Source organism: Sinocyclocheilus grahami, unplaced genomic scaffold (assembly GCF_001515645.1).
Source record: "Sinocyclocheilus grahami isolate Dianchi unplaced genomic scaffold, SAMN03320097.WGS_v1.1 scaffold523.1, whole genome shotgun sequence".
NCBI classification, from domain to species: domain Eukaryota; kingdom Metazoa; phylum Chordata; class Actinopteri; order Cypriniformes; family Cyprinidae; genus Sinocyclocheilus; species Sinocyclocheilus grahami.
Window position 1 is genome coordinate 898679 of NW_015505702.1, and position 24445 is coordinate 923123.

Consider the following 24445-nt stretch of genomic DNA (forward strand, 5'->3'; position numbering starts at 1 on the left):
GCAAGTGCCTTATGAAATCATTTTCTGTTGTTTCTACTGTAAAGTTTACAAAATAGTTAATCCTGGTGATATTTTCACTAGATATGCACAAACAACACAATCCTCAGGCAATGTAAACAAACTGCTCTGCAAATAAAGATCTTCAAAACTTCAAATTCTTTTATTGTAAATTCTTACACCCTTACACAACATACAACTGATACTTTTGGCATTCAAAAACGTTTATAGGCACAATCAAGTATGTTTGCTATTCCACATCTTAGTTATGAATATAAAAATAAATCAATACAGTTAAATTTCTGATTTGTCCAGAAAGTAGACATATTAAAGATATATTATTGGAAAACTAGATCTTGGGAATCTTGAATTCCAATATAACAACCAAAAATAATACTTTGTGTTTTAAGTTTTAAAATCATATTTGTCTATATACTTGTCTTCCTACTAATATTTATAATGAAAAACTCCAAATCTTATATATACTTGGACAGAAAGATTGAGAAATATTGAAAGCCAGATAACCTTCTGTCATGTCAAGAATTACTGTAACACAGACTCACCAAAAAAAATTATTTCAGTGAAAATGAATGTAAAAACTGACAGTATGGCATGTCGTCAATATCAGCAATGAGACAAAATAATGATGGGGGAAATATTGTGTTGATTTAGGAATTATGTATTCAAATCACCAAGTCAGTGTCAAAGTGCTTAGTCTGTCTCATCCAAGTAGCTTTCAGCAGGTAAAAATAAAATTATGAGCAAAAATAATACATTTGCTCAGTTATTTTGTGTTCTCCTAATTTGTCTTCTTTAGCCCAGGGAGAGTGAGTTCATACCTGTTTAATTACAGAGAAAAAGTTACACATAAACATACACCATCTGCACACTTAAACCTTATAAATTAAAGATTCAGCTGCACAACAGAGTACATTAGTGCATGCCCACTTTTTCAGTGGCGTGGGTTTCAGAATTATTTTTTCTATTCATTTCTCCCATAAGGATTTTTAAAAAGTATTAATTAAAGCATTATAAGCCATGAACCAAACCAACCAGCCAACATTCCCTGTGTTTCATGGGAGTGGGCATTCCCTGCAAGCTCTTTTAGTGCTGGTGGAATTTTTTTCACAGCATCTTTGGTCATTTAGTTTTTCACCATAAATTGTGCGGTTATAATGTCGAAATAATGCAAACAGATGGTTTCAACAAAAGCATATCCCATCAATAAACAACCTCTGAGCTCACAACGGTCTTTAAAGCTTTATAAGTTGTCATTAAAAATCTATTTCCCTATGGAGAAAAGGAAGGTTTTACTTCTGGAATCCAACTGTTGCACTCTAAAAGCCACAAAAAAATCTTAGCTGACCACATTTGCAGTACTTACATTTCTGTGAAACCCTTGATGAGATCCATTTCAGACATATCGATCAAAACCTTTTGAAAAAGCATAAAATGATTTTTTTTAAAGTGACAGTCAGGAAATGTCCCGAATATTAGAAAAAGTTGTTGATATGTTTTTTCTTCATATATCCATGTCAATCCATGTTCTTTATCTACTTACCATTCCAATCTCCTTGCGCTCTCTTTTGTGAAGCATTTTATTGTTTTTGACGGCAACATCCAACTTTCTTGTTCTTGCTTCCTCCATTGAAACAGCAAACTCAAATCTGAGATGAAGAGTTGCGTTAGAAATCTTTGAAACAAAAGATGAAAATACTTGGTTTTCAAGAGGTGAAAATATGCTCTAACGTCTCATTGAAGACAGGGTTCACGGTCTTCTTTTTAACTGAAGTGCGCTTGCGGTGCTTCCACGTCTGATCAGGCAGCAGATACATGCGGACGTAAGTATCAGAGCCCCTCTCGCTGCAGGAGAACAGATCCCTAAGTAGAATAAATCATAGTTCTTATGATTCTTTGATCAGTGATAGTTACAATGTTTACAAGTTAAATAAAAAGAGGGATAAGCAACTTACTTGCAGCTGCTGACAATCACAATGAGCCGTTTCCTTAAGGTGGCATAACGCAATGTGAGTTGGATCTGTCCAAAGCTGCCCTGATGATTCAAGATGGCCCTTCAATGAACATATAAACTCATCTGTTAAATCTGAAGTTTTTTGTAGGACACAACATTTGTAAGCAGCACCAGATTGTACCTACTCTGGATAAGTAGCATTGTCTGTTAGATCGAAGCGAGAAGAAGCTATAGAGTTCTCCGACAACAGGCTGTGGGAATCGTAGCGACGCATTTGACTGGGGGTGGAGGGGGTTGAACGCAGCGGCTCTGTGCTCACGAAAGTGCTTCGTCGGTAGGGAGTATACTCCGCTTGGAGTTCATTATAGGAGCTGACTGAAGATGGCATAGGGACAGGAGCAGTCTGTGTTCTGGAGAGTGGGACAGATGAAACAGGCACTTTCGGGATGCCCTGTACAGGTTGAGCTGGAACTGGAGTTTGAGGCTCAGGGTGTATTTGGGTAGACAATACTTTTTCCTGAGCCTGATCTGGTGGAGTGACAACCTTTGGTTCCCGTTTCTCCAACGTAAGAATCTAATTGAGACGACAGGTATAATGTCATTGTTAACCATTATCCCAGCAAATATTACAACATTATAGTCATTATTATAGTAATCTGTGTCTTGATATGTAATAGAACACTTAAATATATACATAAACATTTTTTGCTGTTCTTCAGCTCAGTGGTTCTAAACTGGTTGGCCGTGACTCAAACTCAGGACACAGGTCTGTTCTGATTGGGTTATAGATGGCAGGATAGCAAAATAAACACTTATGAACTTTAAAAATGTAGGGGAAAAATATAATTGTGACACTTCACAAAAGGTTAGATTTGTTCAAATTAGTTAAAGGGTTAGTTCACCCAAAACTGAAAATTCTGACATTATTACTGAGTAATTAATGACAGATTTTTCATTTTTGGGTGAACTAACCCTTTAATGCATTAGGCATTATGAACTAACACTGAACAACAATTTTTACACCATTTATGAATCTAGGTTAATAAATGTAAATATACTACTGGGCTTGTGAAATCCAGGTGCTGAAGAAAATAAAACAGCTGCTGTAGTTCACTCACTCACTCACCCTGAGAACAGCTTTCATCTTGATCTGGCTGTTGGCTCCGGAGCGCTCAAGCAGAAAGCGCTGGTCCATGGTCATGTCAGAAACATTGAGCAGCCGGACCAATGGCAGAGTGAGTTTGCCCAGCGAGGATTTCTTCTCGTGTTCTTTTACCTATGGCCACAGGGTAAACGAAAGAGAGACATCATTTTCTATTAATTATATTATAAACTATGAGTTTGTTATAGTTATTGAGTCTTCTGTATAGAAGAACAAGAATAATTCATTCTTCTTTAATATTGTAAAATGGGTTATGGTTTTAAGACTGGTTTACCTCAACATTCAACACTTGGTTATTCACACTGTGCACAAAGAATGTGAAGCATTCATCATAAGTTGGGTCTTTTGAGGCAAACACAACCTGGCAGAACAAATACAAACACAGATGAAAACACTCCAGCTTTTACATTTCTGATTCATTGAGTTCGAAAAGAGTGGATTAACATTAGAATTACATTCTAAGAAGTTACATACCTTGCTTTTTTTACTTTGCTGATCAATGGAAAACTCCACATATGAGTTGGGATCATTAGTTCTTCTGGTAAGCTGCAATTTAAAATGGACACATATGGAAATAAAGTCCATTAAGGTCACAGACACATTTTGATAATTTTTTTAAAATTTAATAAATTTTTAAACTCCCATATTTTTTCATGGTCATGACCATGAATTGCCATGACTTTTTCTTGACCTTTCCATTCGTTTGTGATTACTGGATTAAAAAATCTAAAGCATCAAAAAATCTAGCACAGATTTCCATTTATGTCAGGTACCAATCATTGGCAGTGATATATTTAAACAATTATGCATATTAGCATAAAACGTCTCCAGTGAGACAAAAAAGAACTAGTGGTGCAACAAATACCACATTATGCCAAGAGTCCTTCTGGCAGTTGCGAAAAAAAAAAAAACTTTTAATTTTGACTGACTGAATGTGTGTAGGGAATGTTTTTCATTTATATGTCCTGACCAGCAGATTACTCCACTACAGGTGCATCTCAATAAATTAGAATGTCGTGGAAAAGTTCATTTATTTCAGTAATTCAACTCAAATTGTGAAACTCGTGTATTAAATAAATTCAATGCACACGGACTGAAGTAGTTTAAGTCTTTGGTTCTTTTAATTGTGATGATTTTGGCTCACATTTAACAAAAACCCACCAATTCACTATCTCAATTCATTAGAATATGGTGACATGCCAATCAGCTAATCAACTCAAAACACCTGCAAAGGTTTCCTGAGCCTTCAAAATGGTCTCTCAGTTTGGTTCACTGGGCTACACAATCATGGGGAAGACTGTCTGTGATCAACTGACACTGAGGTGATATTATGATTATGAAACTACAACACTATGAAAAAGACCAAGAAAAAGAAATGTTTCACCTTTTAATTTGCATGATGTATATGTGGTTAACGTGATCATAGCTGAACCAGTGGTAGAAACCAGTTGAACAGGTTGCTACAATTACAGAGAAGCAGTAACTAAAACCTGTGCCTTGACTTTATCATGCTTACAGCTGAAACGCTATGATATAATCTCTGGAATGTTCTATATTCAGTGCGAGATGGCAGGAGGCTGCATTCCAAACGCATGAGATGGAATAAGAGTGAAATACCTACAGTAGATATCTAGCTTTTTGACTCTACAAAAGAAAACCTTCACCTTGAGGAAGCCTAATACACAAACTTTCCAGAAATGCTTCGAGAAATAAATCACTCAAAAATTATAAATCAGTCATCATTTACTCACTGCCGTAAAAGGACTACATTTATTTACATTTCAGATTGCTTCTCACACAAACCTATCATATGGCATCAGAAGACTACTTTTGGTACTGTATGTGGTATTTTTATGGTGTTTATAGTGGTGTGCACGGGGGGGGTCACGAGCCCCTGACCCTTTAATCGCAGATGCTAAAGTGCCCTTTCGGTCCGATCTAGGTGCCCCCGGACCGAGATTTCTACTTAGGGGGAACTAACCCACCCCCAACCACGATTTCTAGTGAGGGGGACTTCATTATGTGCTTCATTCTTCTCACATAAGGTCAAGGACAATAGCAGCCATTTCTTACCCGAGCTTCTTTGGGTGGTTTTCCATGCTTTTCATTATGGGTAAATTCACGGTGGTCTTTCTAAAGGCACAGAAAAATGGTAAGAAAGAAAGGAGATATATCACAAAATAACACTTGTTCTCACATGCTGTGGTTGTGTTATGATAAGCTGACAGTCTTTTAGTTGTACATGTATACTCACAGGCAGATTAGAGGCACTGTCCAGGTATACTGCCAACATGGCACAAGCGAGCCCATCACTGGTCTGAAAAGTAAAATTGCATAAAAAATGCATTAAAACACCTTTACATTCCATCCAGTTAAATTTGTACAGTTTAATATAACATTCACATCGGGGGAAAAAAACACACATTTTATTAGAAAATACAGCACTTAAATCACAGCAGGTGATGGTTTTTAACCATCTAGCACAGTATCTAAATCATCTACACTATTATAATGCAAGAAATACAAGCTTACCTCCTGCAGTAGTGCTGGGTTTGTGTGCAAAGAAAACCATTGCAATTTCATATGTATCTGACCAGTCTCTATGTCCTCCAGGGTGAACCACTGAAATTCAAAGACAGAAGTTGGTGAACAACTACAACATATTTATATTATATCATAGTATATTTTAGCACTTTTTCAATGTACAGAGAAATTCCAATAAATTCTTTGTTCAACTATAAGTTAAGGGGCACAACATTTCTGATCTTTATAAAGCTCACCTCATCTATCTCTCGGTCTTTTTTCACATCCCCACAATCCAGACTAAACCTGTGGCAGACAATCCAACATCTCACACAAAATCACATAAAATGGGCAAAATAACAACCATGATCTTAGCATTCTCCTCATTACCTGCCCAAAAAGTCATCGGCATCTGTGTCTTCGTCATAAAGTTTCACCTCCAACTCTTGCCCAGGAGCTTCATGAATGACAAACTATTTTAAAAAAACAGATATTCATGAGATCTCTATTTCACATGTGAAATGACTTTATCCAGATAGATTGAGGACTTCTTAAAATTACCTCATAAACTTCCTTCCAGCGTGGATTCAAAGTTTCTTTGATGGTCTTTGTTTTGAATTGCTGGTTTCCGACCCTCAGCACAGTATATGGATCTGACTTGCCCTTTACGAGGCCCATCATGTACGTGTCTTTGGCTACAAGATCCCGGGCCTCCAAAACATGGACCCGTACAACTCCCTAAAGATGTTCACATAATGTAACTTATTCTGCATTTTGAAAACAAGCATACAAAAAGTTTTTTGGCTGATTTTGGCAGTGGGAACCAATTATTCCAAGTCTTACTCGAGGAAGAGGAAACTTCATTTGATCAACCTTGACCTGATCAATCAAAGGGAAGCACATGCGATTGGGCAGAACCATGAGAGAGGCGATGATATCCACAATGGCTGATTCTGACAGATGACTAGAGAGTAAACAGAGATTTAGATTTGCATGCCAAGAAACACTAAGTATCATGTTTGTTTAATTTATTATGGTAAAGGAATCAAATATCCCTGGTTTTCTAAATGGCTTCTAAAATTTGTAACTAAAAGATTTTTATAGCTAAAATCTGTCCTGGGTGACAGGATATATACTATATGGCTGATTATTATGGAGATTAGTAAGTTAACAGCCATTTAATGTGTTATAAGATATATAATATTCATGGAAAATGAGGAACAAAGAGAGACTTAACATTGTGTCAGGAACACAAACTAAGTCATTTTATTTCTAACTTAAGTGAAAAGGGACATCTTTAATCTTCAATAATCCTGTACTATTTATCCCTCCCTGTACTGGAGGCTTTCACGTTATACACATTTGTTTATATGTAAACTTGTATGACAACATTCCATGTCCTCAAGCAGTTTTGAACAAGGGTGGCTAGCTAGCTAGCTGTTTGGTTTCTCCATTTTGTTTAGCCCATCCAGCTTTAACATGACTGAGTTGCTCATGCTGATTACAAGGTTGACTGCTGGATAACACAAAGTAAACACACAACAGACCAAAGTGCTTAAGTTATTAAATAATGTGATAAAAAAAACACTTCAATACATGTGTATTGAGAACTGTAAACTACAAAAAAAAATAAAAAATACAACAAATGTGCATGGACCTTTCAACCGTTTATTAAGTGACAATCAAAATAATTAAAATCAATGAACATACCTTAGTCCTGGACCATCCAAAAGGTTGGTCATTCCAGTCCAATTGACTTGCAGAGCCTGGAAATTAAATTTAAAATGTTCATGTTTTGCTAATGAACTCATGACACTTTTGTTATTTTTTATTTTAAACTAGCCAGTTGCATGTAATGTCCATACTCACGGGACGACGAATGAAGAACATGGTGACTCCACCTACAAGAGGTGCCTGGCCAATCAGAGGCTCGAGAATTACTCGTAGCATTCCCTGAAGCTGAAAGAAAACAAACACATTCATAGTTCTTAGTTGCTTTCATATTCATTAACGTTTTATACATTCACTTTGCTGTGCTGTGGAGACTCAGTAAGGGTCGGGTCGGGTCGGGTCGGGTCGGGACGGGACGGGACGGGACGGGACAGACAGATTTATTATGAAATTAATACTTTTTTTCAGCAGGAATGCATTATGCTGATTAAAGTGACAGTAAAGACATTTATAATGTTACAAAAAATTTATATTTTAAATAAATGCTGTTCTTTTGAACATTCTGTTCATCAAATAATTCAAAAAAATAGTAGCAGTTTCCAAAAGAATCAAGCAAGACAACTTTTTTTTAAAAAACATTGAAAATAATAAGAAATGTTTTTTTAGCACCAAACCAACAAAGATTTCTGAAGGACAACGTGACACTGAAAACTAGAGTAATATCTGCTGAAAATTCATCTTTGCCATCACAGAAATAAATTAAATTTTAAAATAGTTAAAGAGAAAACAGTTATTTTAAATTGCAATAATACCGTATTTCACATTATTACTACTTTTATTGTATATTTAAGCAAATGAATACAGCTGTGGCGAGCATAAGTCTTTAAAGACTTCTCACAACCCCAAACTTTTAAACGGTATTGTGAATATCACAAACGTGACCATGCCTGACATTAAAGGCAACTCTTAAATATCAATTGAAGAAAATACCATCTATTGTCATTAAATTCAGTTATTCCTTCACTAACCTGAAGGCCTTTGACTCCAACTTTGATGGCTGGTTTAACATCTGCATCAATGTCTACATCAGCTTCATAACTACAGGAGATGAAAGGAAAGAGAGCCTTAAAACATTTCAGGAACATATATGGTAGCAAAACCACACACTATATCAGTCATATATGGGTTAGCAAGATCATCTGGTGTCAAAATTAAGTTCTGTGTCACAGCTCACGTAATGTTGAAGTCAAGGATGACCTCTCTTGTTTCCAGCTCATGCGTGTACACCCGTACCCCTGTAATAGTTGGAGCCTGAAATGCAAATACACAATTGTAAGCTCTTATTTGACTGTTGAAATATTTATAATAGTGGGCTACTACGGCCTATTGGCAGTTAAGGGCGCCGAGCCTCAGATTACGAAATCATACCTTCTGTCCCATGTGAACTTTAGTAAAGGTGAAGGTCTTCAGATGGGGGCTGGACGATCTTACAGATGGCTGAATGTTTTCAATGAGAAGCTTTTCCATGTACATGCCAAAGAACGGCCATGCTTGCTGAAGAATCTACAAACAAGCACATTTATTATAGACATGCATTAGCAGCAAAAATACTGAAATAGTACAATTTAAACTTCCACAGCCAGACAAATTTATGAGATTTGCCAGCATTATGACAGGTGCAAATCAACATTTGAGAAATCTTACCTTGTTGATCCAAGCAGCCTTCTCAACATCTGCAAAGTGAATCTATCGGGGACAAAATAAAGAAATAAGGAACAGAGACAAATAATGAATATTTCACCACAAAATTAAGGTTCACTTGTCTAGAAATCAAAAACACTTGCTTGCAACTTGCTTAAATATAATTTTCAGCATATCAAATTCCATATAATTCTGTTTTCCTTTCAGCTTTCTGTGAACTATGAATTAGAAAAATCCCTAAAAAGTTAAGAGGGTTCAAGTGGCATTTTTTTTATTTTATTTTATGGTGTTATGATATCTGTGGCCTGTAATCTATAATATCTAAATCAACTGTGAAGATATGTGATATCACCCAGATATTTTACATAGAAGACAACAAGCAAACTGACAACCTGAAACAGCATGACTATTTTTGTCACAAAGGGTTAAAGGGATAGTTGACACCAAAATAAAAATGGTTAAAATTAAAATATGCTGTCTCTAGCATTCTTCCATTATCTAAAGGCAGCACATCTCCTCGGTTTCCCAGAAGAAAGATCGTCATACTGGTTTGGAATGACATAAAGGTGAGTAAATGATGGCTTTTTATTTTATTTTAGGAGAACTACCCCTTCAGGGTTATACTGGAGTTTGTAAACATAAAAATATTGAGAACTGTAGCAACAAACTATAAAATTTTACTTTGCAGTTCCAATAAACAACATCATCCATTTTATATATGTCTTTCAACCTTAGTACCACATTAAAGGGTGTGTCAGGTTCTTGTTTTAAAGTATGAAGGGCTGGGTATTTTAATTAAGAAACTCAAGCTGACACCTTTGTTTGTGATGTTCCCAAAGCAATACAACGAGAAGCCACACCTCATACAATTCATTACCATCTAGTATTGTTTGGAAACTAAATATCTATATAATCAAGTACAGCAGAGTGTTTTCCCAGCAACATAGCCTACTACTATCTTTGCAACTACTTAAAATACATGTTGCACAGATCACTTCATTGAACTTATTATTCCAGGTCAGTAAACATGCCAAAAAAGACCGCCCACCCAAGCTGGCATGTTCATGGCTTTGAGTTCAGTGCTGATCACGTCCTTCTCGTTTTCCAAAAAGTCAATTGCTGTGTCGATCCTCTGATCTTTCCACCTGCGGTTGTTTTTCCACATGGTCCACATCAGCATGCTCAGGAGAATCCAGCTGATGCTGAGTCCAAGCGAGCCGGTCAGGTATACAGGATAGCACAGGACAATCGCTCTCATCATGAACATCATGAACTCCATGACCAACTGGTTGACATCCTTTGCACTGAGTCCTGGATTTCCAGTAGAGATGGAGGGCTCTTGACCCCCACTGACTGCAGCACTCATTGTGACTCTGGAACCTGGTTATTGATTTAAACGTTGAAGTAGATACGTAGTAGAAGTCTGAATTCACATCAGAGACGATGCATCGCCTGTCGATCTTTGTGCTGGGGTTGGTTTTCCAGGCTATCCGAGCAATCAAATCCAACCATCAGATCGAAAGGGTGAACAAAACGTTTACCGTGAGGCTCTCAGCATCCCCTGTGACCCGTCGTTTTTTATTTTATTTTAGGAGAACTACCCCTTCAGGGTTATACTGGAGTTTGTAAACATAAAAATATTGAGAACTGTAGCAACAAACTATAAAATTTTACTTTGCAGTTCCAATAAACAACATCATCCATTTTATATATGTCTTTCAACCTTAGTACCACATTAAAGGGTGTGTCAGGTTCTTGTTTTAAAGTATGAAGGGCTGGGTATTTTAATTAAGAAACTCAAGCTGACACCTTTGTTTGTGATGTTCCCAAAGCAATACAACGAGAAGCCACACCTCATACAATTCATTACCATCTAGTATTGTTTGGATACTAAATATCTATATAATCAAGTACAGCAGAGTGTTTTCCCAGCAACATAACCTACTACTATCTTTGCAACTACTTAAAATACATGTTGCACAGATCACTTCATTGAACTTATTATTCCAGGTCAGTAAACATGCCAAAAAAGACCGCCCACCCAAGCTGGCATGTTCATGGCTTTGAGTTCAGTGCTGATCACGTCCTTCTCGTTTTCCAAAAAGTCAATTGCTGTGTCGATCCTCTGATCTTTCCACCTGCGGTTGTTTTTCCACATGGTCCACATCAGCATGCTCAGGAGAATCCAGCTGATGCTGAGTCCAAGCGAGCCGGTCAGGTATACAGGATAGCACAGGACAATCGCTCTCATCATGAACATCATGAACTCCATGACCAACTGGTTGACATCCTTTGCACTGAGTCCTGGATTTCCAGTAGAGATGGAGGGCTCTTGACCCCCACTGACTGCAGCACTCATTGTGACTCTGGAACCTGGTTATTGATTTAAACGTTGAAGTAGATACGTAGTAGAAGTCTGAATTCACATCAGAGACGATGCATCGCCTGTCGATCTTTGTGCTGGGGTTGGTTTTCCAGGCTATCCGAGCAATCAAATCCAACCATCAGATCGAAAGGGTGAACAAAACGTTTACCGTGAGGCTCTCAGCATCCCCTGTGACCCGTCGTGTTTAATTCATCTCCATTAAACCAACTGTGATTGTGGAGGAGCTGGCAGTTTTTGCGAACTTCCGTGTTTCCCATCCATTGGGTTTTTACCTGCCAACCTCGAAGTAGACACGCCTAAATTCCACCCTTTTCTATGTGTGAGAAATAGCACATTAGTGCAGTTAGTTGACAGACGGGATCTGCCTCGAAACCAAATGATTGCAAATTGAAAGCGATCTGTTCATGGAAGTAGCCGAGCATTAAATAGTGGCTGATGCAGAGTGAGTGGCCGAGATTTATTGCAGGGCGATTTTTTTCACTTGGATGAACTTAGTTTTGTGTGATTTTAAAGAAACGTGCTTGGAAGAGCATGAAGAAAAATAATCAACATTCGTTAAAATTATAGATTATAATAGCTTTAAGCTTTTTTATTATCTCTTTATTTAGCTTAAACAACAAGAAGAAGAATACGCATTTGTTAAAATTATAGATTATAATAGCTTTAAGGTTTTTAGTGTCTCTTTATTTAGCTAGTTTAATGTTTTCCTTTTAACGTCAAATATGTTGATATCTATGTGCACAATCTGATTTTTAATCTTTATAGCAAACAAATATTGTCATTTTTCTCAGACCAAACATTTAAGACAACACGTTTAAAAAAAAGTTTATTTGGTAATAGTGTAAATTAAAACCATGGTATTTATTTCGTGACGTGCGGAATGTTTTAACATAATATGCATTATTATTATTATTTTATTATTATATGGAACTTTCATTTTTCAAGATATGTCCGCATTTTGTACCAATTGAATTGCCTTTTTTTGTCTTGCGCCATCTCAAGGTGTTTCAAAGCCAGTGCAGTCCAATACAAGAGTATACTTTTATCAGCTGCTTTATGTAGCTACATACTGATGAACTTACGGATAATAGCTTGACCTGGCTTGGAAATTGAGTTGTATTTGTGTAACTGTTGACTATTACTCACTATTTAAAATCTAAGACATTCACAAACATGACTGCATGTCTCTTAAAACTGATGAAAGAATTGGCGAGGAGAAAGAACCATTTAAAAACACTAAAATTATATTTTATTGGAATACATTAGCAGTGCAATGAGAGCGAAATTAGCCTACTGTCATTCCTGACACCTAAATTCGGATCCTCTACATTATAAAACATTTTGTTTTACACTATTATTTTTATAACCTCACCTTGCCTGTCCTGGGTACATTGTACAGTTTAAACCACAATCAAATACATTTTATGAAGAAATAGAAACCCACCATTAATGAACATAAAAAAAGACTTGTCAGAAGTGGGATTCGAACCCACGCCTCCATTCGGAGACCAGAAGACCCGTGTTTAGCAGGGAAGGGTTGAACCTTGAGTCTGGCGCCTTAGACCACTCGGCCATCCTGACAACTAAAAAACACTAGAAAATATGTCGCTATCCATATTTATGAAAACTGTTATTATTATTGATTTCTGAAAGGGCGTTCTCGACTAAAACTTGCGCGCCAGAGCGAATTTTTTAAAATACTAAGGTTGTAAGTTACACTCGACTTTCCTAAATAAAACGCCAGTAACGTTATATGCTAGAATCAGAATCGAATTATCTCAGCTTTTCGTTTATGTTTTAGAACCTATTTCAAATAAGTGCACAAAATTAAGGTTTTCACTGAGTAAAGAACGCGTTTGTCGTTTTATGAAGCGCAAGCGTAGCAATTTGCAAAGGGATCTGCGCATGCGTGTTATAACCGGCGCTTACCACACATTCAGCACGTGATCTGTTATTAAACGCCACAGGGGCGTGGCTCTGATTTCTAACGTGCTAGTGACACCGCTCTTGAGTGGAGAAGTGCAAACCTGTTTTTATACAGTCTATGGTGTAAACAAGCGAAATCGTAACGATGTCTCTTTACCGGAACACAGTTTGGTTACTGAAGGGTCTACAGGAATATACGAAGTAAGTCATCATCGGTGTATTTTCGTTTCAGCTTGCCTAACACTTTGATAAGCACAAATCATAGACGGTCATTTACCGTCGAAAGTTTCTGCAATGCACACCAGGTAAAATCTCATTAACGCTCATCAGGGGCGGTTATGAGGCAGCGGCGAGGAGCTTCAGCGAGGCGGATCTGGAGGTGGCTGTGAGCGGCCGCTCGTTCATCATCACCGGAGCGAACAGCGGCATCGGTAAAGCCGCCGCCTGCGAAATCGCCAAAAGAGGTGAGAAATCATGGCTGTGTTCATTCAGAACACAGAGACTTCTGGTTATAGTTTGTTCTTTAATGACTGCTCAACTTGGAAGATCTTGTACATTCAATCAGAACCCTGTTATGACATTTAGGTACAAGTTTAACCAACAAAAGGGACGCAACAGTGACTCCTACTGACAAATGATGTGCAGTGCTGATAAAAACCCAGCAAAGTTCATTCACACGGTTTATCTTCAGGTGGGACAGTACATCTGGTGTGCAGAAATGAAGACCGTGCAAAGGAGGCAAGAAAAGACGTTGTGGAGCAAAGTAAAAATGAGGTATATTTTCTGAAGTACATTTATATGCTTTAAATCATTATTTCACATGCAGTGAACTCTAGTCTGAGTTTGTCTCTCATTTGCTTTCAGAATGTCCATGTTCACTTAGTTGACATGTCCAACCCCAGGAAAGTGTGGGAGTTTGCTAGTGGATTCTCTCAGAATCACAATCTACATGTTCTGGTAAATGTATTCCCGGTTTAAGTCATGTCAACCTACAATAATAAGCTGAAACAATAAGCCGCGAGAGGCTGTGCAAGTAAAATCACGTTAATGCACATGGATATTGCTGTTATAATGTGGGGGTAGTAGCTGCACTATGATAAAATTGTTCCATCAATTGTATACAGTAACAGTAATTTATTCATCATCATTCGAAATTATTCGAAATCATTTTAAATAGAAACCGATATTTCATCTTCCCCCCAAGTAATATATTGCATTAGTAGCATGGCACAATTAATATAGCATGTACAGTCATGTCTGTTTATGGTCATTTTACAACTGCTTTGACAGTGATGTACATTGTTATGCTGTCTCTGCTTGTATTGTTCAGCCCTTTGTGTTTTATCTTTACGTGATGTATTACCGTAGATCAATAATGCAGGTTGCATGGTCAATCAGAGAGAACTGACTGAGGATGACCTGGAGAAAAACTTTGCGACAAACACACTAGGTAGGAAAGTTAATTCATGTTTTTCTGATCTGACGTTGGTCATATGTTAAGATTTTTCCAACATGGACAACAAAGTATGAGCTTTTACTGCAATATTTTAGTTTTGCCTGTTTTATAAAATCAAGGTCAGAGGCCACCCCTTTGGTATGAGAATGTTTTTAGTGCCTCCTCTTAAAATCAAGGGATAAGAAGAGATAAGAGTGACTGGTTGGCTCACTCATCTTGTGTGTTTTACAGGGACATATATACTGACAACAGCACTGATTCCTACACTGAAGAAGTCAGAGAATCCCAGAGTGGTGGGTGTGAAGCAATGTAATAAACGCGTGCTGTTTGCAAAAAGGGACAGTGCCACCATATATTTCCGTGTTTCCAAACACATTTACACTCGCACGTTAACAGACATGCATGACTTTAGTGACATGTTTATGAAAGTTAAAACAGAACTTCCCCCAAAACTTTATCATTGTTCTATTATTTTAAAATATTTCTTATTTTGATTTTACTTCATTATTTCATTTCAATCATTATTTTTATTAGTAGTGAAAGTTGCAGAGAAATTATTTTATTTATTATTATTTTTGTATGTTCATTTATTTTTATAATTTATTTTAATTTTTTTTACAGATCACTGTGTCATCTGGTGGGATGCTGGTTCAGAAATTAAATGTAGAGGACCTTCAGTTCGAGAAAGGCTCTTTTGACGGCACCATGGCCTATGCACAGAACAAGGTACTACTATAAACCACTCCCAATACAAATCAGTAAAAACTTTGCACTGTTTGGCTTAAAAAATTCACCAACTACAAAACATACAAAAATGTAGCCATCATACTTTTGGTGGCTTACCAATCCAGTCCATCATTCACTGTTAAAAATAATAGCACAAAGCAGTGGCACAGATTCCAGCAGCATCACCATTCTGCCTTTGTTACATTGACCATTATAATTGTCATTATGGTGAGCGTTTTGATGCTCATGCAACCTGATTTACTGTCCTCATGTTTTTGTTTATGCAGGGTTTTTTTTTTTTTCAATTTACCGTATTGTTTTTGATGCTTTTTGTAAAGATGCTGAAGTTATTAATTGTTAACTGTGACCTTTCTCAGAGGCAGCAGGTGATCATGACAGAGCAATGGGCAGCTCAGCACAAAGAAGTCCACTTCTCATCCATGCACCCAGGCTGGGCAGACACCCCAGGTGGGCAGTGTGTGTGTACTGTACAGCTGAGAGTAAATATATTGATTGATCTCAGTCAATAAGATATTGTTTTGTGTTTTTGTTCCATCTACAGCGGTGCGGTCATCCATGCCAGATTTTTATGCGAAAATGAAGAATAAACTCCGTACTGAAGCTCAAGGTGCCGACACGGTGGTGTGGCTGGCCATATCGGATACTGCCAGCAGACAGCCCAGCGGCCTCTTCTTCCAAGGTCAGGCATCTTTATAAAATGTGAAAGTGTCTGTGTAAAATAATGAAATAACGAACATGTCTCTGCATAGCAGACTAAAGCTGTCTTTAACATGTAACTGAACTCTGACCTCTGTTTCTCAAACTGATTCATCTGCAGACAGAAAAGCGGTTTCTACGCATCTGCCTCTGGCCTCCTCCAGGACTTCTCCAGCTGAAGACCAGAAGCTGATGAGCGAGTTGGAGGAGCTCGCTGTGAAATTCAAGAGTTAATCGGTTGGGTTAGTGGCCAAATCCAAAGAAGCCATCATTCCACACACAGACTATGCTATTCATTCTTAACAACGGTGACAATTGCAGAGACGTGAAAAGCTCATGAATACTATAACAAAAAGACTACCCAAAACAACCTGAAATGTTTAAAATATTTAAAACCTATTATCTATTCTTCGAACAAATACATTCCTAAGCATTTTTTTATTATACTAGACTTTTGCAATATGGAAATAGCAGATTATTTTATTCATAAATCCAAAACTGCTATTCCAAAAAAAAAAGCCATCAAGACTCAACAGCTGTCTAAGAACATGCTATACAGCACTACCTACAACTTGTATTCAAATGAAACAAATACATGTGAAGATAACTACTAAAAATAAAAGACTACTACTAAATAACTCTTTATTTTTGTCAATTCGTCGCTACTGACATGATTCTTAATTAAAGATAATAATGAACAATTAATCTCTGTCTCAATCTTTTAGGGAAGTCATTATTTTATGTTTACAGTTATATTAACATTTATTTTTCCTGATAAAATTCAAATCGTGTTTGTGATGTTTACGTGAGCTGGTAGTTGAGACTAAACCACGGGATTTGAAATGGTTTATATTTATAGAAGTAAAGAACCATTACAAACAGTAAAAGAATCACAGTGTTGCTCCAGTGACAATTATTATCACTTACTCTACTGTTCGAAGGTCTGGGGTAGGTAAGATTTTTTTAGTAAGATACTTTTATTCAGCAAGAATCAATTAAATTGATCAAGATCAAAAGTAATGTTACAAAAGTTTTTAAGTAAATGCTTTTCTTCCTCAAAGAATCCTGCAAAATGCATCACTATTTCCACACAAATATTAAGCAGCACTTACTGTTTTTGCTACGTTTCATTCATTACAAATGTTTTTTGAGCAACAAATTAACACATTAGAATGATTTCTGAGGGATCGTGTCACACTGAAGACTGGAGTAAATTTGCTATCAAGAGAATTATATTTAAATAGAAAACGCTTCTTTTAAACTGTAATCATATTTCACAATATTACGGTTTTTAATGTATTTTTGATCACATGAATGCAGATTTGGTGAGCAGAAGAGACTCCTTTCAAAAACACAAAACTGACCCCAAACTTTTAAATGGAAGTGTACTTTCAAATGGACATTTTTGTCAAATTGGTTCTTTTTTAAAAGCTAATAGGCAATCCAACCTCCACATTTGCAATTACACAGTTACAAAGTAAAGCATCTTTATTTTGTGCCATTCCTGTTTTACCTATCTGTTTCCTGTGACCATTCAGCTGTAATGTTTTGCCCACTGTGGCTTTACAATGAGCTATTAACAATAACCAAATGTCCACTTGCTTGATTCAACATAAAGCAAAAATGGTGCCAGACAAATATAGTCGAATTTTGTTTTAAACCACCACATTTTCTGATCCAATGAAAGAATGAAATACCATGAATGTTTCTTACAGTAACGAGATGTCTATGAAACTTTAGCTTTAATAAGATCAAACACAATATTATTACAATAAAGCATTATTGAATTTTACCCTGTGTAACATTTGTGATTATGTGTGTGTTAAATCTTCCAATTAAATTTACTGGTATTGAAATACCAGTAAAACTAAGTGCTTACATTTAAAGAGTCAAATAGATGACAAGAAGGCAATAGCAGAGACTATTTTCCCATGCCAACACCACTGATTGAAGTGCGGTAAAGGCACTTGAATATAAAACAGTTCCAGCATGCTTTGATGCAATGTCACGAGGATTCATTTGTGTTTGAGATAAGACATAAGATGATGATAGAATAAGTGCGAAGAGTTTCACAGACAACATTGACAACATTAACAACACTGGTTTACGTCAATATAAACAACCTGAAATAAGCAGATTCAGACTGGACAATATTTACACATTTGTTCCCATAACCCACGTGCACATGCACAAATACATACAAATGCACATGCTCGGTTCAATGTCACAATATCCTTGAGTTTTTCCTCTATGATATGAAGCTGCCCATGGAAAGTGACCTGAACTCTGAACGTTCTCCACAAACACGTGGTTCTCAGTTCAGGTTCAGCACTGATTCTTAGTTCCAGCTTGCAGTGGATTCTCATGATACCACTGGAGTCATGTCCCATAGCTGAATGGAAACACACCACAGATATTAAAACTAGTTCAATCTCTTTATCAAACGGTACACTCACATTTGAGTGAGAACAGTTACTGACCTTGATGATTTTGTCTGTCCCGGAGGTGAGCAGCCAGCCCCGGGTTGGTTCATACTGCATGTGTATGATGCTGTGCTTACTGTCATGGAATATCCTTGAGTTTTTCCTCTATGATATGAAGCTGCCCATGGAAAGTGACCTGAACTCTGAACGTTCTCCACAAACACGTGGTTCTCAGTTCAGGTTCAGCACTGATTCTTAGTTCCAGCTTGCAGTGGATTCTCATGATACCACTGGAGTCATGTCCCATAGCTGAATGGAAACACACCACAGATATTAAAACTAGTTCAATCTCTTTATCAAACGGTACACTCACATTTGAGTGAGAACAGTTACTGACCTTGATGATTTTGTCTGTCCCGGAGGTGAGCAGCCAGCCCCGGGTTGGTTCATACTGCATGTGTATGATGCTGTGCTTACTGTCATGGAATGTTGCAGTGGGCGCCCGTCTGGACAAAAAGAAAGCTTTAGGTGATTCTACTAGTTACGAGACTCAAAACACTGAAGACAATCCAAATTTGACTTACTCCTCATCTGTAATAGAGTCGTGACAACTGTCACAAACCCGCACCTCAAACTCAAATCCCATTAGAGGAATAGTGGAGCGTTTAGAGGAGCACTTTCCACACACAGCCTGGCCACACTTCCTACAGTGATGCTGGGAAAGAGCAAAATCAAGCTGCTTTATATGATATTAAAGTGTGGGCTGAAGGCTGAACAAGGGACTGCAAACCTAATCAGAAGCATTTAATTCATATTTTCTGAAAATACTTATCTTAATGCATTTACAATTCTCATATAAATATATTTTATGGTAAGATATTTTTTTAATAATTCCAGATATATTTTAAAAAATTTCAATGTACACTACCAAAGAAAAGTTTGGGGTCAGTAAGATTTTTTTATTTTTTTTAAAGAAATTATTACTTTGATTCAACAAGGATAATTAAAATTTATCTAATTTAATTTAACAATAAATTTAACAAAAGTGACAGTAAAGACATTTACAATGTTACAAAAGATTTCTATTTCAAATAAATGCTGTTCTTTTGAACTTTCTACTTATCACTGAATCCTGAAAAAAAATGTATCACGGTTTCCACAAAAACATCAAGCAGCACAAATATCAATATTGATAACAATATTTTCAATATTGATAATAATAAGAAATGTTTCTAGAATGATTTCTGAAGGATCATGTGACACTGAAGACTGGAGTAATGGCTGCTGAAAATTCAGCTTTGCCGTCACAGGAATAAATTATATTTTAAATAATAATATAATAGAAAACAGTATTTTTAAATTGAAAAATGTCACAATATTACCATTTTACTGTATTTTTAATCAAACAAATGCAGTCTTTGTGAGCATGACATCTTTAAAAAACATTTTAAAAATCTTACCGACCCCAAATATTTGAATGACTGTGTATATTATATAAAAAAGTCTTATCTTACACAATTTAGCTTCTCAACTAAATTTATCTTGTTTTAAGGATGTCTAGAATTTACTGTAAAACAAGGCAAAAATATTGATTAATAAATTATTTTATTTCTTTTTGCAGTGTAACTTTAATGCTATTGTGCACTGTACCTGTCGCAGGCCGATTTTCTTACTGTCCCACATCTGTTTAAAATTCCAGAAGAACGGCTGTTCACACTTCTGACACGAGTCACTGTCAAGCCACTCCGGAGTCTGAGACACAGAACAGATGAGGACATGCTGAAACTATGTAAACACACATATGTAACTAACATAAATACTACATGTCCTGTTGACGGAGGCAATCCCTTATGTACTAGATACTTCATCCTCACTATATCTTTCTCACCTCCTGCCGTGTGACGTCCATGTTCCAGATAACTATTCCTCCATCTGAGCCACAGGAAATGAGTTGACGGGTGTGTGAAGCGTAACACAAACCCTGCACTTTATCACTGTCGCACACACACACAAACACTCAAATATTAGGACCTGGCAAGCATGCTTTGCTTATTCTCATATCTTAAATACATGACAACAATTCATCTGTCCTACTTGTGTCCCTGCAGCTCAAAAGCTGTTCCTTTACGGCCTCCAATGTCCCACATGATGATTGAATGATCAGAACTTCCAGAGAATAAAACCCTTTGCACAGGATCCCAACACAGGGCTGTGACATTGCCTACACACATAAACACACACATAGCCACCGTTAAAAGGTTCAGGGTCAGGTACAGCACAAGTAATGGAATACTTGTTTCCATTATACAGTATTTTGTGGATGTATGCATGTATCCTATGGCTATGAGGACTTTAAGGCTGCTCAGTGGGAAAAATGCAGCATGCTTTGATGCAATGTCACGAGGATTCATTTGTGTTTGAGATAAGACATAAGATGATGATAGAATAAGTGCGAAGAGTTTCACAGACAACATTGACAACATTAACAACACTGGTTTACGTCAATATAAACAACCTGAAATAAGCAGATTCAGACTGGACAATATTTACACATTTGTTCCCATAACCCACGTGCACATGCACAAATACATACAAATGCACATGCTCGGTTCAATGTCACAATATCCTTGAGTTTTTCCTCTATGATATGAAGCTGCCCATGGAAAGTGACCTGAACTCTGAACGTTCTCCACAAACACGTGGTTCTCAGTTCAGGTTCAGCACTGATTCTTAGTTCCAGCTTGCAGTGGATTCTCATGATACCACTGGAGTCATGTCCCATAGCTGAATGGAAACACACCACAGATATTAAAACTAGTTCAATCTCTTTATCAAACGGTACACTCACATTTGAGTGAGAACAGTTACTGACCTTGATGATTTTGTCTGTCCCGGAGGTGAGCAGCCAGCCCCGGGTTGGTTCATACTGCATGTGTATGATGCTGTGCTTACTGTCATGGAATGTTGCAGTGGGCGCCCGTCTGGACAAAAAGAAAGCTTTGGGTGATTCTACTAGTTACGAGACTCAAAACACTGAAGACAATCCAAATTTGACTTACTCCTCATCTGTAATAGAGTCGTGACAACTGTCACAAACCCGCACCTCAAACTCAAATCCCATTAGAGGAATAGTGGAGCGTTTAGAGGAGCACTTTCCACACACAGCCTGGCCACACTTCCTACAGTGATGCTGGGAAAGAGCAAAATCAAGCTGCTTTATATGATATTAAAGTGTGGGCTGAAGGCTGAACAAGGGACTGCAAACCTAATCAGAAGCATTTAATTCATATTTTCTGAAAATACTTATCTTAATGCATTTACAATTCTCATATAAATATATTTTATGGTAAGATATTTTTTTAATAATTCCAGATATATTTTAAAAAATTTCAATGTACACTACCAAAGAAAAGTTTGGGGTCAGTAAGATTTTTTTATTTTTTTTAAAGAAATTATTACTTTGATTCAACAAGGATAATTAAAATTTATCTAATTTAATTTAACAATAAATTTAACAAAAGTGACAGTAAAGACATTTACAATGTTACAAAAGATTTCTATTTCAAATAAATGCTGTTCTTTTGAACTTTCTACTTATCACTGAATCCTGAAAAAAAATGTATCACGGTTTCCACAAAAACATCAAGCAGCACAAATATCAATATTGATAACAATATTTTCAATATTGATAATAATAAGAAATGTTTCTAGAATGATTTCTGAAGGATCATGTGACACTGAAGACTGGAGTAATGGCTGCTGAAAATTCAGCTTTGCCGTCACAGGAATAAATTATATTTTAAATAATAATATAATAGAAAACAGTATTTTTAAATTGAAAAATGTCACAATATTACCATTTTACTGTATTTTTAATCAAACAAATGCAGTCTTTGTGAGCATGACATCTTTAAAAAACATTTTAAAAATCTTACCGACCCCAAATATTTGAATGACTGTGTATATTATATAAAAAAGTCTTATCTTACACAATTTAGCTTCTCAACTAAATTTATCTTGTTTTAAGGATGTTTAGAATTTACTGTAAAACAAGGCAAAAATATTGATTAATAAATTATTTTATTTCTTTTTGCAGTGTAACTTTAATGCTATTGTGCACTGTACCTGTCGCAGGCCGATTTTCTTACTGTCCCACATCTGTTTAAAATTCCAGAAGAACGGCTGTTCACACTTCTGACACGAGTCACTGTCAAGCCACTCCGGAGTCTGAGACACAGAACAGATGAGGACATGCTGAAACTATGTAAACACACATATGTAACTAACATAAATACTACATGTCCTGTTGACGGAGGCAATCCCTTATGTACTAGATACTTCATCCTCACTATATCTTTCTCACCTCCTGCCGTGTGACGTCCATGTTCCAGATAACTATTCCTCCATCTGAGCCACAGGAAATGAGTTGACGGGTGTGTGAAGCGTAACACAAACCCTGCACTTTATCACTGTCGCACACACACACAAACACTCAAATATTAGGACCTGGCAAGCATGCTTTGCTTATTCTCATATCTTAAATACATGACAACAATTCATCTGTCCTACTTGTGTCCCTGCAGCTCAAAAGCTGTTCCTTTACGGCCTCCAATGTCCCACATGATGATTGAATGATCAGAACTTCCAGAGAATAAAACCCTTTGCACAGGATCCCAACACAGGGCTGTGACATTGCCTACACACATAAACACACACATAGCCACCGTTAAAAGGTTCAGGGTCAGGTACAGCACAAGTAATGGAATACTTGTTTCCATTATACAGTATTTTGTGGATGTATGCATGTATCCTATGGCTATGAGGACTTTAAGGCTGCTCAGTGGGAAAAATGATAGTACTGTCATCCAGGCCACCAGGGGATGCCATCCACACTAGAATGACTGGAAGAGGTCATTTAAATGTTAACCCTTGGTACACTTAAGACTTGTTTGTTGGTTAATTTGCTTGTTTGTGCTGACCAACTGATTTCCCTTTTTGCCATGTTTTCTTTTTGTTGCTTGATAGGATGCATGTTTTCATGCTACCACTTTGTTAATGTTGAGAGGTTTTTGTTTTTTTTGTAACTAAGAAGCCTAATTAAGTATTTATTTTATTTACCCACTTCAAGTGCTCAAATTCACAGAGCTGCCCCTGCCACGCAAAGATTTTACTACCTCTCCAAATTTATGTGTGAATCTCAATAGACCATCTAATGGCAAAATGTGTCTGGGCTAATGGTGAAGAGTGTATTTTACTGTGTATCTATTTGTAGTGTGCTGTTTGTAAGTTGTAATGAGCTGTTGTAAGCACCTGTGTGGCCTTTAAAGGTGGTGACCAGGCTGCAGTTGTCCTGCTCCAGCTTTAGGATTGTCACTTGACCGGAATGATCTCCAACGAAGGCATGTCTGGTCTCCACATCAAATCTTACACAGATTGTCAAGAAGCCAATGCTACAAAACTTTCATGTGTTTTCATTTAACCAAAAACAAAAATAAAGTTACTTTAATTAATTTTGGATAATTTAACTTTTTATGTTCTTTAGGGCATTTTGTTGCAAGGTGATAAATTAAACCAGTCGTATTAAAGATTTTTTTTTTTTTTGCAACAAGCCACCTCTTAATATTTCAGCCTAACCAATTTAGCATGTTGCTACCCAAGCATAATTTTTGTGAAGCATGTCCACACTGCTAACATTAACCTCGTCTAGTTTATCTATGCTGCGTGCGTGAAATAGACACTAACGTTCAAAACGAGTCATCAGAGAAAAACTTTCAGTTGCTGAAAT

General features: G+C 36.8%; 4 protein-coding genes and 1 non-coding gene across 6 annotated transcripts in view; 1 reads left to right on the forward strand and 4 right to left on the reverse strand.

The window, feature by feature from the left end:
• Nucleotides 1-757: 757 nt before the first annotated feature.
• Nucleotides 758-11830, reverse strand: esyt3 (extended synaptotagmin-like protein 3). 2 transcript variants are annotated; one of them, XM_016237766.1, is made up of 23 exons: nt 11068-11830; nt 9030-9071; nt 8754-8888; nt 8560-8636; nt 8354-8423; nt 7524-7613; nt 7365-7420; nt 6498-6618; nt 6216-6392; nt 6045-6127; nt 5912-5960; nt 5664-5753; nt 5386-5448; nt 5205-5264; nt 3606-3677; nt 3406-3492; nt 3096-3245; nt 2155-2543; nt 1971-2069; nt 1747-1878; nt 1559-1664; nt 1382-1431; nt 758-836 (listed from the first exon to the last, which is right to left on the reverse strand). In XM_016237766.1, exons 1-23 carry the CDS (start codon nt 11383-11385, stop codon nt 797-799), a joined length of 2556 nt encoding a protein of 851 aa, XP_016093252.1. In that variant the 5' UTR covers nt 11386-11830; the 3' UTR covers nt 758-796. The 2 variants fall into 2 exon arrangements, with proteins under 2 accessions (XP_016093252.1, XP_016093251.1); XM_016237765.1 differs by lacking the exon at nt 11068-11830 and adding an exon at nt 10075-10593.
• A 1050-nt stretch (nt 11831-12880) lies between these two features.
• trnal-caa (transfer RNA leucine (anticodon CAA)) lies at nt 12881-12993 on the reverse strand. Its single transcript has 2 exons — nt 12956-12993; nt 12881-12926 (listed from the first exon to the last, which is right to left on the reverse strand). It is a non-coding gene; the product is annotated as a tRNA-Leu (tRNA).
• Nucleotides 12994-13377: 384 nt separating this feature from the next.
• Nucleotides 13378-17240, forward strand: dhrs12 (dehydrogenase/reductase (SDR family) member 12). The gene is made up of 10 exons (XM_016237767.1): nt 13378-13539; nt 13669-13802; nt 14030-14112; nt 14203-14295; nt 14707-14788; nt 15026-15087; nt 15416-15520; nt 15898-15988; nt 16083-16220; nt 16359-17240. Exons 1-10 carry the CDS (start codon nt 13484-13486, stop codon nt 16469-16471), a joined length of 957 nt encoding a protein of 318 aa, XP_016093253.1. The 5' UTR covers nt 13378-13483; the 3' UTR covers nt 16472-17240.
• Nucleotides 17241-18811: 1571 nt separating this feature from the next.
• LOC107555034 (WD repeat and FYVE domain-containing protein 2-like) lies at nt 18812-20981 on the reverse strand. Its single transcript, XM_016237718.1, has 6 exons — nt 20755-20981; nt 20549-20654; nt 20311-20412; nt 19245-19375; nt 19058-19166; nt 18812-18969 (listed from the first exon to the last, which is right to left on the reverse strand). The coding sequence occupies exons 1-6, from the start codon at nt 20961-20963 to the stop codon at nt 18940-18942; spliced, it is 687 nt and encodes a 228-aa protein (XP_016093204.1). The 5' UTR covers nt 20964-20981; the 3' UTR covers nt 18812-18939.
• Nucleotides 20982-21045: 64 nt separating this feature from the next.
• LOC107555022 (WD repeat and FYVE domain-containing protein 2-like) overlaps nt 21046-24445 on the reverse strand; it is an 8917-nt gene continuing 5517 nt past the window's right edge. Inside the window, exons 5-11 of the mRNA XM_016237707.1 lie at nt 23971-24083; nt 23230-23356; nt 23024-23129; nt 22786-22887; nt 21720-21850; nt 21533-21641; nt 21046-21444 (exon numbers count right to left, since the gene is read on the reverse strand). Coding sequence (XP_016093193.1) covers nt 21415-21444; nt 21533-21641; nt 21720-21850; nt 22786-22887; nt 23024-23129; nt 23230-23356; nt 23971-24083 — 718 coding nt within the window. The 3' untranslated portion in view covers nt 21046-21414. The remainder of the gene's footprint in view (nt 21445-21532; nt 21642-21719; nt 21851-22785; nt 22888-23023; nt 23130-23229; nt 23357-23970; nt 24084-24445) is intronic.